Genomic DNA, 13,369 nt, shown 5'->3' with positions numbered 1-13,369 from the left:
CAGCAACTCCTTCTACAGCCAGCAACTCTTTCTACAGCCAGCAGCTCCTTCTACAGCCAGCAACTCTTTCTACAGCCAGCAACTCTTTCTACAGCCAGCCAGCAGCTCTTTCTACAGCCAGCAGCTCTTTCTACAGCCAGCAACTCTTTCTACAGCCAGCAGCTCCTTCTACAGCCAGCAGCTCTTTCTACAGCCAGCAGCTCCTTCTACAGCCAGCAGCTCCTTCTACAGCCAGCAGCTCCTTCTACAGCCAGCAGCTCCTTCTACAGCCAGCAGCTCCTTCTACAGCCAGCAACTCTTTCTACAGCCAGCAACTCTTTCTACAGCCAGCAGCTCTTTCTACAGCCAGCAGCTCTTTCTACAGCCAGCATCTCTTTATACAGCCAGCAGCTCTTTCTACAGCCAGCAGCTCCTTCTACAGCCAGCAGCTCCTTCTACAGCCAGCAGCTCCTTCTACAGCCAGCAGCTCCTTCTACAGCCAGCAACTCCTTCTACAGCCAGCAACTCCTTCTACAGCCAGCAACTCCTTCTACAGCCAGCAACTCCTTCTACAGCCAGCAACTCCTTCTACAGCCAGCAGCTCCTTCTACAGCCAGCAGCTCCTTCTACAGCCAGCAGCTCCTTCTACAGCCAGCAACTCCTTCTACAGCCAGCAACTCTTTCTACAGCCAGCAGCTCCTTCTACAGCCAGCAGCTCCTTCTACAGCCAGCAGCTCCTTCTACAGCCAGCAGCTCCTTCTACAGCCAGCAGCTCCTTCTACAGCCAGCAGCTCCTTCTACAGCCAGCAGCTCCTTCTACAGCCAGCAGCTCCTTCTACAGCCAGCAGCTCCTTCTACAGCCAGCCAGCAACTCTTTCTACAGCCAGCAGCTCCTTCTACAGCCAGCAGCTCCTTCTACAGCCAGCAACTCATTCTACAGCCAGCCAGCAACTCATTCTACAGCCAGCCAGCAACTCTTTCTACAGCCAGCATCTCTTTCTACAGCCAGCAGCTCCTTCTACAGCCAGCAGCTCCTTCTACAGCCAGCAGCTCCTTCTACAGCCAGCAGCTCCTTCTACAGCCAGCAGCTCCTTCTACAGCCAGCAGCTCCTTCTACAGCCAGCAGCTCCTTCTACAGCCAGCAACTCCTTCTACAGCCAGCAACTCCTTCTACAGCCAGCAGCTCCTTCTACAGCCAGCAGCTCCTTCTACAGCCAGCAGCTCCTTCTACAGCCAGCAACTCTTTCTACAGCCAGCCAGCAACTCTTTCTACAGCCAGCAGCTCTTTCTACAGCCAGCAACTCTTTCTACAGCCAGCAGCTCTTTCTACAGCCAGCATCTCTTTATACAGCCAGCAGCTCTTTCTACAGCCAGCCAGCAGCTCTTTCTACAGCCAGCAGCTCTTTCTACAGCCAGCAACTCCTTCTACAGCCAGCAACTCCTTCTACAGCCAGCAACTCTTTCTACAGCCAGCAGCTCCTTCTACAGCCAGCAACTCTTTCTACAGCCAGCCAGCAGCTCTTTCTACAGCCAGCAGCTCTTTCTACAGCCAGCAACTCTTTCTACAGCCAGCAGCTCCTTCTACAGCCAGCAGCTCCTTCTACAGCCAGCAGCTCTTTCTACAGCCAGCAGCTCCTTCTACAGCCAGCAGCTCCTTCTACAGCCAGCAGCTCCTTCTACAGCCAGCAACTCTTTCTACAGCCAGCAACTCTTTCTACAGCCAGCAGCTCTTTCTACAGCCAGCAGCTCTTTCTACAGCCAGCATCTCTTTATACAGCCAGCAGCTCTTTCTACAGCCAGCAGCTCCTTCTACAGCCAGCAGCTCCTTCTACAGCCAGCAGCTCCTTCTACAGCCAGCAGCTCCTTCTACAGCCAGCAGCTCCTTCTACAGCCAGCAGCTCCTTCTACAGCCAGCAACTCTTTCTACAGCCAGCAACTCCTTCTACATCCAGCAGCTCTTTCTACACACTTACACATACTTATACACACGCACAAGCACACACACCCTGAAGCTGGTAGGGTGGGTTCGATACGATATTATCACGATACTTAGTTGCAAATACAATATGTATTACGATTCTCACGATTCTCGAATATGTATTGTGATTCAATACAGTGATTTTATTGCGATTAGATTTTATTCCAAAAACATTTTGCTGAACATACGTCTGCTGCAGAGGGACAAGAGAGAGCCATGAGAAAACAAGTTCTGATCAGTCAAAGAAATAAACAATTTGTCTTCCTGTTTAAAAAGAAGATGGAGAACTAGCTATGAAGGATACATACTGGAGTTTTGGTGCAGGTACAGACAACTAGCTATGAAGGATAAATACTGGAGTTTTGGTGCAGGTACAGACAACTAGCTATGAAGGATAAATACTGGAGTTTTGGTGCAGGTACAGACAACTAGCTATGAAGGGTAAATACTGGAGTTTTGGTGCAGGTACAGACAACTAGCTATGAAGGATAAATACTGGAGTTTTGGTGCAGGTACAGACAACTAGCTATGAAGGATAAATACTGGAGTTTGATGCAGGTACAGACAACTAGCTATGAAGAATAAATACTGGAGTTTTGGTGCAGGTACAGACAACTAGCTATGAAGGGTAAATACTGGAGTTTTGGTGCAGGTACAGACAACTAGCTATGAAGGATAAATACTGGAGTTTTGGTGCAGGTACAGACAACTAGCTATGAAGGATAAATACTGGAGTTTTGGTGCAGGTACAGACAACTAGCTATGAAGGAGAAATACTGGAGTTTTGGTGCAGGTACAGACAACTAGCTATGAAGGATAAATACTGGAGTTTTGGTGCAGGTATAGACAACTAGCACAAAAATAATGCAATATTATCAAAACGAAACAATGTATCGTAAAAATGTTTATCCCGACATGTAGCTGTATCGATTATCTTCCCCCATCACTAGTTCCCTGTGTGAGGAAGTGTAGCCTACTGATGCCAGATGTGGTGTGTGTGTGTGTGTGTGTGTGTGTGTGGGTGGAGAGGGTGGAGAGGGCCGTGTGGGCAGAGAGAGGGCGGTGTCACGGCTTCAAACAGCAGCCTGAGGGATTTACTACCCACAGGATCAACCACCTGATCCCTTCATATTCCCCACAACTGTTCAACCCCCTTAAAACAACATGGCCGCCACTGCACCAGCAGACAGGGCCGGGGCCCAAATCATTCAAGCAGGCTGCTCAAGAAACCATTAGCCATAGTACTGCAAGGAGTCAAGAATCACTGTGTGGTAGGATGCTGATAGGTTAACACTAGTCTTTCTATAATCTTTACTCTGAGGACCTGAAACATTCCACCCCCATTCAACACAAAGGCAAAAGCCCTCTGAAGACCAGGGGTTATGGGGTTATGCCCCTTCCCCTGTCAGCCAGTGAGCTCAGGTGCTTGGCTAAAGTGGTGGAACTCCCAGGGTTTTAAATCAGAATGACCCCTGGACCAATAGGGAATGGGAACTAGACGAAAATGACCGCGTTGTAGTGTAGTGGGCTAACTATAGTCTAATAATGACCACATGTTGTAGTGGGCTAACTATAGTCTAATAATGACCACATGTTGTAGTGGGCTAACTATAGTCTAATAATTACCATATGTTGTAGTGGGCTAACTATAGTCTAATAATTACCACATGTTGTAGTGGGCTAACTATAGTCTAATAATGACCACATGTTGTAGTGGGCTAACTATAGTCTAATGATTACCACATGTTGTAGTGGGCTAACTATAGCCTAATAATTACCACATGTTGTAGCTGGCTAACTATAGTCTAATAATTACCACATGTTGTAGTGGGCTAACTATAGTCTAATAATTACCACATGTTGTAGTGGGCTAACTATAGTCTAATAATTACCACATGTTGTAGTGGGCTAACTATAGTCTAATAATTACCACATGTTGTAGTGTAGTGGGCTAACTATAGTCTAATAAATCCACCTCAGCCAGGATGTTCAACTTCACACAGGATTCCATCACAGAACGTTCATTATGAACAACAGGACAACAGAACAGTAGAACAGACTTCCTAATTCCGCCGATTCTGCTTCCATTGTCTATGGGGCTGTATGTGTGCCTCTGGTCAAGACCTCCTGCACCTCACACCTCATCCCCCCTACCCCCCCCCCCCCCCTTTACCCCTAGACGGGGACATGGTCCAACCCCCCCCCCGGTCGGGGACATGGCCCTACCTCTTGCACCCTCCCCTGGTCGGGGACATGGTCCTACCTCCTGCACCTCATCCCCCCCCCCCCCCCCCCTTACCCCTAGACGGGGACATGGTCCAACCTCCTGCACCCCCCCCCCCCCCCCCCCCATCCCCTCACCCCTGGACGGGGACATGGTCCTACCTCCTGCACCTCATCCCCCCCCACCCCACCCCTTACCCCTAGACGGGGACATGGTCCAACCTCCTGCACCCCCCCCCCCCCCTCCCCCCGATATGGTCCTACCTCGTGTGTTGGTGGCCAGGTCAGCCACTTTCTGAAAGGCATCCAGGAACGCTGCAGCTGCAACCACGGTCGCCCTGGAAACAGAAACAGAACCCAGCTGGTCACGTTTTGACTCTTAACTGAAGTGAACACACATGTACCGACCAACCGACCGGGCACATGATTAGCCATGGGTAGCATCCCAAACAGCGCCCTTATTCCCTATGGTGCAGTACGATACAAAAGTAGTTCACTTTTAGGGAATTTGGGAAGCAAATACTGTTGGGCCTGGTTGAAGCCTTGAGCTATCTCTATCTGAGATCTACTGTTGGGCCTGGTTGAAGCCTTGAGCTATCTCTATCTGAGATCTACTGTTGGGCCTGGTTGAAGCCTTGAGCTATCTCTATCTGAGATCTACTGTTGGGCCTGGTTGAAGCCTTGAGCTATCTCTATCTGAGATCTAGTGTTGGGCCTGGTTGAAGCCTTGAGCTATCTCTATCTGAGATCTACTGTTGGGCCTGGTTGAAGCTTTGAGCTATCTCTATCTGAGATCTACTGTTGGGCCTGGTTGAAGCCTTGAGCTATCTCTATCTGAGATCTACTGTTGGGCCTGGTTGAAGCCGTTAGCTATCTCTATCTGAGATCTACTGTTGGGCCTGGTTGAAGCCTTTAGCTATATCTATCTGAGATCTACTGTTGGGCCTGGTTGAAGCCTTTAGCTATCTCTATCTGAGATCTACTGTTGTTTCAAGGGAAATGGCCAGGAGCTGCTAGTTATTATAGCGTTATTAGGCCTATACTGTTAGCTGACGTTCATTCACAACAAGACAATAAGAATGTGTTTCCTCTCCGTTTGTCTGGCCACGGGCCTCACTTTAACATCTCTGTTAATGACCCTTAATGACCGTGATAACAGGCAGAGATAGGGTCTACAACGTTCAGCTTTTCATCACAGTGGAACTAGAAGTCTGAATGGCGAGGCTGTTGAAATGTTTGGAATGTCTTGTCTGGTCTGCAGTGTGCGGAAAGGAGCCGTCTGAAATCTAGGTAGCTCATCAGAGTCCCTGTGCTTTGACTGCTGAGGTACGTCACATGATTCAGATCTCAGGGTCAGGGCTAGTCAGACCTAGGCAGGGCTGTTAACGAGTCATCTTGGATATCAGCAGGAGTTTCTCTGTGACGCACACACACACGCGATTGTTAACTGGTCTTGGATTACATCAACATGGGATGGGAGTACTATCAGTCTCCAGGCTATGTGACGCAAACAAAACCAGAAACCGTGTACTATGCAAACACACTACACACGAACACACCTCTGGAACATTGAGAACAATGCCAGTAGTCATGGTGACTGTAGTTGACGTAGATCTGTAAACACATGTGTCTGTCAGACCAGTAAGGCATGCCTCGAGCTCAGCTGATGATAACAGTGACAGTAGGTGACGGAGATCTGTAAAACATTGGTTTCAGCGTGTCATCTTAGCGTGCTGAGGACTTACGCAGCTCTGCTTGGTCATAAAACATACGTTCAAGTACAACAATGTTCCAAATGGCAACTGATCCCCTACATTAAGTGCACTTGTTTTGACCAGGGCCCCACACTAGATCGGGGTGGTTGGACAACATGGTCTACACGACAGACCACACAGAGGCCATGGAGAAGTGGCCATATTGACTGTCCTGTTACAGAATGTACGGGCCAAATGTCACCCTCTTTCCTACAGATGTAGTCAGAAGTTTACATACAGTGGGGCAAAAAAAGTATTTAGTCAGCCACCAATTGTGCAAGTTCTCCCACTTAAAAAGATGAGAGAGGCCTGTAATTTTCATCATAGGTACACTTCAACTATGACAGACAAAATGAGAAAGAATAATCCAGAAAATCACATTGTAGGATTTTTAATACATTTATTTGCAAATTATGGTGGAAAATAAGTATTTGGTCACCTACAAACAAGCAAGATTTCTGGCTCTCACAGACCTGTAACTTCTTCTTTAAGAGGCTCCTCTGTCCTCTAATCGTTACCTAAGTAAATATAAATACTAATACTATATAAGATAAATACTGTTAAACCTGTTTCATTCAGCATCTTCACAAGGTCCTTTGCTGTTGTTCTAGGATTGATTTGCACTTTTTGCACCAAAAGTACGTTCATCTCTAGGAGACAGAACGAGTCTCCTTCCTGATTGGTATGACGGCTGCATGGTCACATGGTTTTTATACCTGCATACTATTGTTTGTACCTTCAGGCGTTTGGAAATGCTCCCAAGGATGAACCAGACTTGGTGGAGGTCTACAATCTTTCTGAGGTCTTGGCTGATTTCTTTTGATTTTCCCATGATGTCAAGCAAAGAGGCACTGAGTTTGAAGATAGGCCTTGAAATACATCCACAGATACACCTCCAATTGACTCAAATGATGTCAATTAGCCTATCAGAAGCTTCTAAAGCCATGACATAATTTTCCGGAATTTTCCAAGCTGTTTAAAGGCACAGTCAACTTAGTGTATGTAACCTTCTGACCCACTGGAATTGTGATACAGTGAATTATAAGTGAAGTAATCTGTCTGTAAACAATTGTTGGAAAAATGACTTGTGTCAGGCACAAAGTAGATGTCCTAACCGACTTGCCAAAACTATAGTTTGTTAACAAGAAATTTGTAGAGTGGTTGAAAAACGAGTTTTAATGACTCCAAGCTAAGTTTATGCAAACTTTCGACTTCAACTGTATATAGGGCACTACTTTAAAATGGGCCCTGGTCAAAAGTAGTGCCCTATATAGGGAATAGGGTGCTATTTGGGATGTAGAGTCTGTCCCAGAACAACAGAATTCTTTATCAACTCAAAAGGTCTGATATGAAATGACTAACATCCGTTTGACCAGAAATGAACAACACTGTCAACCTGTAATGGTATTACCACAGACTGTGTTGTAGCGGGTTGGAGCTAACCACTACACACAAGGGTGTGTTGCTAGTCTCTTGTGGAAAAATACACACACACACACACACACACACACACACACACACATGCACTCGCCCACACACACACAAAAAGACACACACTCTCCACAAGCACATTCCATTCTATTTAAAGGGAGAGGGGAGCCACTACAGGGGAAACCTCTGGTTGTGTTAGTCTCTGTTGGATACTACTGTGCACTATATAGGGAATAGAATGCAATTTGGGACGTACACATACTGTGATTACACAGTAATACACAACAACCAAATATTATCTGAAACATAATGTTGGGGGAAGTTATAATAAAAAAACATTTTGCTACGAAAAAGCAACGAATGGATTTAAAAACTATAATTAGACAACTTCCTAGAAGGCAGTGTGGAAGAGGACAGCTAAATGACAGAGCACTTAACCCTACCCTAACATTATTACAGAGTAAGACACACTGCCATTCAGCCTGTCCTCCAATTCTACCCAGCAGAGATCACCAGAGAGGTGGGTAGAGGTAGTAGCTAGACTGGGTGATTCTACCCAACAGAGATCACCAGAGAGGTGGGTAGAGGTAGTAGACTGGGTGATTCTCCCCAACAGAGATCACCAGAGAGGTGGGTAGAGGTAGTAGCTAGACTGGGTGATTCTACCCAACAGAGATCACCAGAGAGGTGGGTAGAGGTAGTAGACTGGGTGATTCTCCCCAACAGAGATCACCAGAGAGGTGGGTAGAGGTAGTAGCTAGACTGGGTGATTCTACCCAACAGAGATCACCAGAGAGGTGGGTAGAGGTAGTAGACTGGGTGATTCTCCCCAACAGAGATCACCAGAGAGGTGGGTAGAGGTAGTAGCTAGACTGGGTGATTCTACCCAACAGAGATCACCAGAGAGGTGGGTAGAGGTAGTAGACTGGGTGATTCTCCCCAACAGAGATCACCAGAGAGGTGGGTAGAGGTAGTAGCTAGACTGGGTGATTCTACCCAACAGAGATCACCAGAGAGGTGGGTAGAGGTAGTAGCTAGACTGGGTGATTCTACCCAGCAGAGATCACCAGAGAGGTGGGTAGAGGTAGTAGCTAGACTGGGTGATTCTACCCAGCAGAGATCACCAGAGAGGTGGGTAGAGGTAGTAGCTAGACTGGGTGATTCTACCCAGCAGAGATCACCAGAGAGGTGGGTAGAGGTAGTAGCTAGACTGGGTGATTCTACCCAGCAGAGATCACCAGAGAGGTGGGTAGAGGTAGTAGCTTGACCAGTGTTTTAGTGGGACATCTCAGCCCTCAAACGAACAGACTCAGAGAGGACAATGGGGCAGAACTAGACCCGACACAGTTTCTTATTTTCCTTCTAGAGACATCTATCCTGCTTATTTATGCATTTTCGTGGAATCAAATTGGTAGTTACAGTCTTGTCCCATCGCTGCAACTCCCCTACGGACTCGGAAGAGGCGAAGGTTGAGAGCCGCGCGTCCTCCGAAACACGACCCTGCCAAGCCGCACTGCTTCTTGACACACTGCTCGCTTAACCCGGAAACCAGCCGCACCAATGTGTCGGAGGAAACACCGTCCAGCTGGTGACTGAAATCAGCTTGCAGGCGCCCAGCCCGCCACAAGAAGTCACTAGAGCGCAATGGGACAAGGAAATCCCGTCCGGCCAAACCCTTCCCTAATCCGGACGACGCTGAGCCAATTGTGCGCCGCCTCATGGGCGACACAACCTGGGATCGAACCCGAGGCAGTGCCTCAAGAGAAGCAGTGCCTAACAGGCTGACTACACCGCTCATATCGCATGCACTGCAAAATAAATGTTGAAATCTATATTATTCAATTATTGCACCCACACTGCTCGCGCGCAAACGAGCGTCTGCGTTGCCAAGGGCTAAAATAGAAGTCAGTTCTATTTCTGACGCAGATCAAGCTGCAAGTCCTGCCTCTCCCATTTCCTCATTGGTTTTTAGAAGCAGGTACCCACGTGCAATCTCCTTATTGGTTATACCCACGTGGGTGACTGAAAATGAACGAGGTCAGTGGCGGTAATGCACCTAATTTATGAAAGTTGCCAATCGCAACATAAAGTCAAGAGAAGAAAAGGCCTGGAAGGAGGAGAGATGACTAGAAACGATTCGGTAGCAACTACACCGTAGCTCAACCACAGCTGCCCTACAGATCTCAGATAGGTGGGTAGAGGTTGGAGGTTGGGGCGGAACCAATAACGATGGACACTTATTGGACAGCTCTTTTCTAGGACTTATCCTACAGCATGACACTTATTAAGGGTCTATACCTGTGGTAATAATGAGATGGTCCTGACTGTGGTCTAAGGGTCTACCTGTGGTAATAATGAGATGGTCCTGACTGTGGTCTAAGGGTCTACCTGTGGTAATAATGAGATGGTCCTGACTGTGGTCTAAGGGTATATACCTGTGGTAATAATGAGATGACTCACCTGAGTTGAGATTGTAGTTTCCCAGCCTTGCTGATAAAGTCTTCCCAGACGGGGTAGCTGTTCTGTGGAAACAAACACAAAGTACAGGAATCTCAGAACATCTTGTTTTCCCTGAGCACAACATCTGTCAGAAACACAAAACAACATGATAACAAAACACACACACAGAAAAAACACTTTTTTTTTAAACCCTTGGTCGTCCCATTGAGGTAAAAAAAAAAATGCTATTTTCCAAGCCAGACCTGCTCATCAAAGTGACGATGGACTAACCTATTAGACTTTATATTGACTATATTTTGTGAACACACCTTAATGAACACACAGTAATGAACACACAGTAATAAACACACAGTAATAAACACAGAGTAATGAACACACAGTAATAAACACACAGAAATAAACACACAGAAATGAACACACAGTAATAAACACACAGTAATAAACACAGTAATAAACACAGTAATAAACACAGTAATAAACACACAGTAATAAACACACAGTAATAAACACACAGTAATAAACACACAGTAATAAACACACAGAAATGAACACACAGTAATAAACACACAGTAATAAACACACAATAATGAACACACAGTAATAAACACACAGTAATAAACACACCGAAATAAACACACAGAATTGAACACACAGTAATGAACACACAGTAATGAACACACAGTAATGAACACACAGTAATGAACACACAGTAATGGAGGGCCCTCCCCCACCCTGGCAAATCTGTCCACGATTCCATCTTGCTCCTCCCCTCCTATAGGCAGAAACTCAAACAGGAAGCACCTGTCTTGAGGACTATTCAACGCTGGACTGACCAATTGGAATCAACGTTTCAAGATTGTTTTGATCACGCGGACCGGGATATGTTCAGAGTAGCTTCAGAAAATAATATCGATGCGTATACCCATACGGTGAATGAGTTTATCAGGAAGTGCATAGGAGATGTTGTACCCATTGTGACTATTAAAACCTACCCCAACCAGAAACCGTGGAGAGATGGGAGCATTCGCGCAAAACTGAAAGCCTGAACCACCGCATTTAACCAGGACAAGACTGGGAATATGGAAGAAAACACACAGTGGAGTTATTCCCTCTGCAAAGCAGTCAAGCAGACTAAACGTCGCTTAAGGGACAAAGATGAGTCCCAGTTCAACGGCTCAGACTCGAGACGTATGTGGCAGGGTCTACAGACAATCACGGATTATAAAAGGAAAACTAGCCACGTCGCGGACACCGACGTCTTGCCACCCAGACAGCCTGAACACCTTCTTCCCTCGCTTTGAGGATAATACAGTGCCACCGACGCGGCCAGCTACCAAGGACTGCACCCCCCCCCCCCCCCCCCCCTTCTACGTGGCCCGCTACCAAGGACTGCACCCCCCCCTTCTCGGCGCGGCCCGCTACCAAGGACTGCACCCCCCCCCCTTCGACGCGGCCCGCTACCAGGGACTGCACCCCCCCCCCCCCCTTCGACGCGGCCCGCTACCAAAGACTGCACCCCCCCCACCTCCTTCACCGTGGCCGACGTGAGTAAGACATTCAAACGGGTCAACCCTCGCAAGGCTGCCGGCCCAGACGGCATCCCTAGCCGCGTCCTCAGAGCATGCGCAGACCAGCTGGCTGGTGTGTTTTACAGATAGAGTCAATCTCTCCCAGTCTGTTGTCCCCACATGCTTCAAGATGGCCACCATTACCCCTGTACCTATGAAAGCAAAGGTAATTGAACTAAATGACTATCGCCCCGTAGCATTCACCTCTGTCATAATGAAGTGCTTTGAGAGACTAGTCAAGGATCATATCACCTCCCCCCTACCGGATACCCTAGATACACACACTTCAATTTGCCTACCACCCTACTAGGTCCACAGACGATGCAATCGCCATCACACTGCACGCTGCCCTAACCCATCTGGACAAGAGGAATACCTATGTGAGAATGCTGTTCATTGACTACAGCTCAGCATTCAACACCATAGTATCCTCAAGCTCGAGGCCCTGGGTCTGAACCCCGCCCTGTGCAACTGGGTCCTGAACTTCCTGACGGGCCGCCCCCAGGTGGTGAAGGTAGAAAACATCACCTCCACTCTGCTGATCCTCAACACTGAGGCCACACAAGGGTGCGTGCTCAGCCTTTTCCTGTACTCCCTGTTCACCTATGACTGCGTGGCCAAGCACGCCTCCAACTCAATCATCAAGTTTGCAGACGACACAACAGTAGTAGGCTTGATTACCAACAATGAGACAGCCTACAGGGAGGAGGTGAGGGCTCTGGGAGTGTGGTGTCAGGAAAATATATTTTCACTCAACGTCAACAAAACTAAGGAGATGATCGTGGACTTCAGGAAACAGCAGAGGGAACACCCCCCCTATCCACATCAGTGGGACCGCAGTGGAAAAGGTGGTGGAAAACTTCATGTTCCTCGGCGTACACATCACTGACCAACTGAAATGGTTCACTCACACAGACAGTGTGGTGAAGAAGGTGCAACAGCGCCTCTTAAACCTCAGGAGGCTGAAGAAAATTGGCTTGTCACCTAAAACCCTCACAAACTTCTACAGATGCACAATTGAGAGCATCCTGTTGGGCTGTATCACCGCCTGGTACGGCAACTGCACCGCCCTCACAGACAGCGTGGTGTCACCTTTTCTTTTTTTTCATGTGTCCTCCGAAACGCGACCCAACCAAGCTGCTTCTTAACACAGCGCGCATCCAACCCGGAAGCCAGCCGCACCAATGTGTCGGAGGAAACACCGTGCACCTGGCAACCTTGGTTAGCGTGCACTGCGCCCGGCCCGCCACAGGAGTCGCTGGTGCGCGATGAGACAAGGATATCCCTACCGGCCAAACCCTCCCTAACCCGGACGACGCTAGGCCACTTGTGCGTCGCTCCACGGACCTCCCCGGTCGCGGCCGGTTGCGACAGAGCCTGGGCGCGAACCCAGAGTCTCTGGTGGCACAGCTACTGCTACCACTGCGCCACCCGGGAGGCCCTCAACAGCACCTTTCCAACCTCAGGAGGCTGAAGAAATTTGGCTTAGCACCTAAAACCCTCACAAACGTTTACAGATGCACAATTGAGAGCATCCTGTCGGGCTATATCACCACCTGGTACGGCAACTGCACCGCCCACAACCGCAAAGCTCTCCAGAGGGTGGTGCGGTCTGCCCAGCGCATTACTGGGCTGTATCAACGCCTGGTACGGAAACTGCACCGCCCACAACCGCAAAGCTCTCCAGAGGGTGGTGCGGTCTGCCCAGCGCATTACTGGGCTGTATCACCGCCTGGTACGGAAACTGCACCGCCCACAACCGCAAAGCTCTCCAGAGGGTGGTGCAGTCTGCCCAGCGCATTACTGGGCTGTATCACCGCCTGGTACGGAAACTGCACCGCCCATAACCGCAAAGCTCTCCAGAGGGTGGTGCGGTCTGCCCAGCGCATTACTGGGCTGTATCACCGCCTGGTACGGAAACTGCACCGCCCACAACCGCAAAGCTCTCCAGAGGGTGGTGCAGTCTGCCCAGCGCA

General features: G+C 48.5%; 1 protein-coding gene across 1 annotated transcript in view; it reads right to left on the bottom strand.

Annotated features, from left to right (window-relative positions):
• Window positions 1-13,369, bottom strand: part of LOC139419358 (protein MTSS 1-like) — a 112,548-nt gene that overhangs the window by 95,970 nt on the left and 3,209 nt on the right. Inside the window, exons 2-3 of the mRNA XM_071169301.1 lie at window positions 9,826-9,887; window positions 4,445-4,518 (exon numbers count right to left, since the gene is read on the bottom strand). Coding sequence (XP_071025402.1) covers window positions 4,445-4,518; window positions 9,826-9,887 — 136 coding nt within the window. The remainder of the gene's footprint in view (window positions 1-4,444; window positions 4,519-9,825; window positions 9,888-13,369) is intronic.

This window comes from Oncorhynchus clarkii, chromosome 2 (assembly GCF_045791955.1).
Source record: "Oncorhynchus clarkii lewisi isolate Uvic-CL-2024 chromosome 2, UVic_Ocla_1.0, whole genome shotgun sequence".
Classification (NCBI taxonomy): Eukaryota; Metazoa; Chordata; class Actinopteri; order Salmoniformes; family Salmonidae; genus Oncorhynchus; species Oncorhynchus clarkii.
This window is presented reverse-complemented; position numbering and strand designations above follow the sequence as displayed.